At 53.1% G+C, this 4,113-nt stretch overlaps 1 protein-coding gene across 1 annotated transcript; it reads left to right on the forward strand.

Annotated features, from left to right (window-relative positions):
- Positions 1-615: 615 nt before the first annotated feature.
- On the forward strand, positions 616-2,887 carry TPBG (trophoblast glycoprotein). Its single transcript, XM_007445879.1, has one exon. The coding sequence runs from the start codon at positions 969-971 to the stop codon at positions 2,226-2,228; it is 1,260 nt and encodes a 419-aa protein (XP_007445941.1). The 5' UTR covers positions 616-968; the 3' UTR covers positions 2,229-2,887.
- Positions 2,888-4,113: the final 1,226 nt, after the last annotated feature.

Below are 4,113 nucleotides of genomic sequence, written 5' to 3' on the forward strand. Positions count from 1 at the left end.
GCGGCCTCTCCCCTCCCTTTCGGAGATGACTGGAATGCCCTCGGATCCGAGGGGCTGGCGGGGGCGCGGGCTTGGGGGCGCCAGCTATACGCTCCCGCACTTAATCCGAGAGGGTTCTGAGAGATGAAAATACTCCTGTAGCATGAAACTTCCCTCTCATCCTCACCTGGGCCGGGAGAAGTCCGGGCGGGGGGCGGAGACCCCGGAAGGCAGGTAGTCTGCGGAGACGGTGGGGGGAAGGACCTGGGAGAGTGAGAAGTTCGGCCGGGAGGCGCTGGGGATTAAGCGAGAAGTTCGATGCCGGGGGAGCGGGGGAGGGTGGGGGACAGGACGAGTGGGATCGGGAAAGGAGGAGGGCGGGAGCTGCGAGGGTATATATAGTAGGGGCCGCAGCAGACGGAAGACTTTGCGCTTCGGCATCTCGGGTCGCGCGCCCCTCTCCCGGGGTACGGATCTGCGTGGTGCGCTGTTGGAGGCAAGGCTCGGACGGGCTTAAAGGAGGGAGGTCTCGGGTACCGAGTGGGGACGACTTGGCTGGCAGAGGCCGGTTCCTGCACTCGGGGAGCTGCGGGCGCCACTGCCCCTCACGCTTCTCTCCCGCTTGTCCCAGGTCGCGCCGCGGATCCTGCGCGAGGCGCCAACAAAAGAGGCGAGGAGGTGCCAGCCGGGGGCGGCTGCTGGAAGAGGCGCGGAGGAAGAGCGCGGCGCTGAGCGTCCCGACCCGCCGTGCGTACTTTCTGGAGGGAAGGGGCGGGGGACTCGGCCTCGGGAGGGGGACACCCGGCGGCGAGGGGGTTAGCCAAGTTCCTGCGGCAGCAGCGGCGGCGGCGGCGGCAGCCCTCCTCAGCTTCCACAAGACTTAAGTTTCCTCCAGACGCTTCCGGCCGGCCCGCGCCCTCCGGGCCCAACCTCCCGAACCTTTGGAGCGGGCAGCGTCCCGGCCCAGCTCCGGGGAGACCCGAGCCGCGATGCCTGGGGGGTGCTCCCGGGGCCCCGCCGCCGGGGACGGGAGGCTGCGGCTGGCACGGCTGGCGCTGGTACTCCTGGGCTGGGTCTCGTCGTCCTCCCTCCCCTCCTCTGCGTCCTCGTCCACCTCCTCGGCGTTCCCGGTCTCCGCGGCGTCCGCCCAGCCCCAGCTGCCGGGCCGATGCCCCCCGGCGTGCGAGTGCTCCGAGGCGGCGCGCACCGTCAAGTGCGTGAACCGCAACCTGACCGAGGTGCCCGCGGACCTGCCTCCCTACGTGCGCAACCTCTTCCTCACCGGCAATCAGCTGGCAGTGCTCCCCGCCGGGGCCTTCGCCCGCCGGCCGCCGCTGGCCGAGCTGGCCACGCTCAACCTCAGCGGCAGCCACCTGGAGGAGGTGCGCGCCGGCGCCTTCGCGCATCTGCCCAGCCTGCGCCAACTCGACCTCAGCCACAACCCGCTGGCCGACCTCAGCCCCTTTGCCTTCTCGGGCGGCAACGCCAGCGTCGCGGCCCCCAGCCCCCTGGTGGAACTGATCCTGAACCGCATCGTGCCCCCTGCGGCCGAGCGGCAGAACCGGAGCTTTGAGGGTGCGGTGGCAGCGGCCCTGCGAGCGGGCCATGCGCTGCGCGGGCTCCGCCGCCTGGAGCTGGTCAGCAACCGCCTCCTCTACCTGCCCCGCGACGTCCTGGCCCAGCTGCCCGGCCTCAGGCACCTGGACCTACGCAACAACTCGCTGGTGAGCCTGACCTATGTGTCCTTCCGCAACCTGACACACCTCGAAAGCCTCCACCTGGAGAACAATGCCCTCAAGGTCCTGCACAACGGCACCCTGGCAGAGCTGCAAAGCCTGCCTCACGTCAGGGTCTTCCTGGACGACAATCCCTGGGTCTGTGACTGCCACATGGCGGACATGGTGGCCTGGCTCAAGGAGACAGAGGTAGTGCAGGGCAAAGCCAGGCTCACCTGTGCATTCCCGGAAAAAATGAGGAATCGGGTCCTCTTGGAACTCAACAGCTCCGACCTGGACTGTGACCCTATCCTTCCTCCATCCCTGCAGACGTCTTATGTCTTCCTGGGTATTGTTTTAGCCCTGATAGGTGCCATTTTCCTACTGGTTTTGTATTTGAACCGCAAAGGGATAAAAAAGTGGATGCATAACATCAGAGATGCCTGCAGGGATCACATGGAAGGGTATCATTACAGATATGAAATCAATGCGGACCCCAGGTTAACAAACCTCAGTTCTAATTCGGATGTCTGAGAACCACGCGAGGACAGAACAAGGACAGCTATGCATGAGATGTAGACTTCAGCTTTTGTCCTGTCCTAGGCTTGCTGCACCACCACTCTCCACTGTAGCTGCCACTGACCTTGACTGAAAGCAGTGAAGGGAATTTGCTCCCTTATGTAAAGTTTCTTGGTGTGTTCTGCTACTGTAAGACAATGGACAACTGTGCTTAGTGTTTTCTCCTCTTCCTTTTCTGGGAAATCAACACGTCTGGAGGGATGTTTTCAAGTTTCAGCATGAACATGGCCTCCTGGCTGTTTCTCTTAGTACAGTTCAAGGTTATCAAGTGTACACCCACAGATAGCATTCAACAAAAGCTGCCTCAACTTTTTTGAGAAAAAGACGTATTTCATAAATATCAGTTTTATTCTCATGTACCAAAATTGTGGAGAGAATGATTGCATTCCATAAACTGCCCGCAGACCTTAGCAAGCTCTTCAAAGTAACTCCATAGCACACAGGAGCGCCTGCATCTGAGAGCATGCTTACATTTTCCTGTTCTGCATATTACAAAAAATAACTTGCAACTTCAGATAACTTCTTTGACAAGTTACTTTTTTGATTGCAGTTTATATGAAACTGTGCTGACGTTTTTTTATAAACTGCATCGAGATCCAGCAAACTAAATTGTTCCAAAAAAATTCAATAAAGATTCTTAAAAGAATTACAGTTGTGTTCAAGTTTCCTATTTGAAAAAAAGATTAGGGGCAGTGATATTAAATGGTCTTGGTTCTGATGATAATTAAGGTATTAGTTATTATAGCTGAGAATGAAACAGGAGCAGTGTCTTATACAGACAGACTTTGGAGATAGTTTTGAGATGGTGGATCCTTTCAGGGTTTACATAGAGAATTTGAATATTCATGTGAAAGTGAATGCTATTCATTAAACAATTTTGTAAAAGCATTATAAAGTTCGTAAGAGGGAAGAGTTCGGTATGATAAGCAGTTCACAGTGTGGGGCTTTTTCTAAACTAATTAAGTTGTTAGGACAGAACAAAATTATTTACGTAATAAAACTCTCCATGTGAAATTGTTCTGTGGATTTTTAGAGCAGAGTACGAATCAAATATAATGCAAATAAATGTATGAAAATGAAGTGTCTTAAGACATAGAATATTCTAAAATAAAAGATTTAAAAGAGTAACTTTAAAAAGTTATAAGGTCATAATGTAAATTGGAACTTAGATTTTCCTGAGAATATATTTTTTTAAATGCTTAAAATGGAACCTATAGGGTTGATACTTTGATTATCAGAGACTCTGCTAGTGTGTTTAAAAAATAATTGTTATGGTAGGATATGAATTTGAGGAAATAACCAGAGATAACTGTCTATGTTTACAAACGAGTGGCTCAACTAATCGTAGGTTCTTATGTTCAGTTCAGCACTTAAGAATTTGGGGACATTTTGATTTTAGCTAAACTCTATGTTAGTATATACACCTTTGTGAAGAATAAATCACACTTAGGTGTAAATAAAAGCAATTGATTAATCAAGTGATATTGTCAATAACAGACAAGATTTTCTTTTTTTCAGAGTTTATTATTTGCCAAGTAAGTTTAAAAGTAAATTCCATTAATCTCTAAACTCTTATATAAAGTGACTTTTAATTTAGCCATTATTGCTTAATTTAAAGTGTAGGTAAACTTGTGCCAGCAAGTCTTAGGGCCCTTCTTTCCCTTTAAAATGATCCCGTTCTGGTGGGCTTCCCTGGTGGCGCAGTGGCTGAGAGTCCGCCTGCCGATGCTAGGGGACACGGGTTCGTGTCCCGGTCAGGGAAGATCCCACATGCCGCGGAGCGGCTGGGCCCGTGAGCCATGGCCGCTGAGCCTGCGCGTCCGGAGCCTGTGCTCCGCAA

This window comes from Lipotes vexillifer, unplaced genomic scaffold (assembly GCF_000442215.2).
Source record: "Lipotes vexillifer unplaced genomic scaffold, Lipotes_vexillifer_v1.1 scaffold413, whole genome shotgun sequence".
Taxonomy (NCBI): Eukaryota; Metazoa; Chordata; class Mammalia; order Artiodactyla; family Lipotidae; genus Lipotes; species Lipotes vexillifer.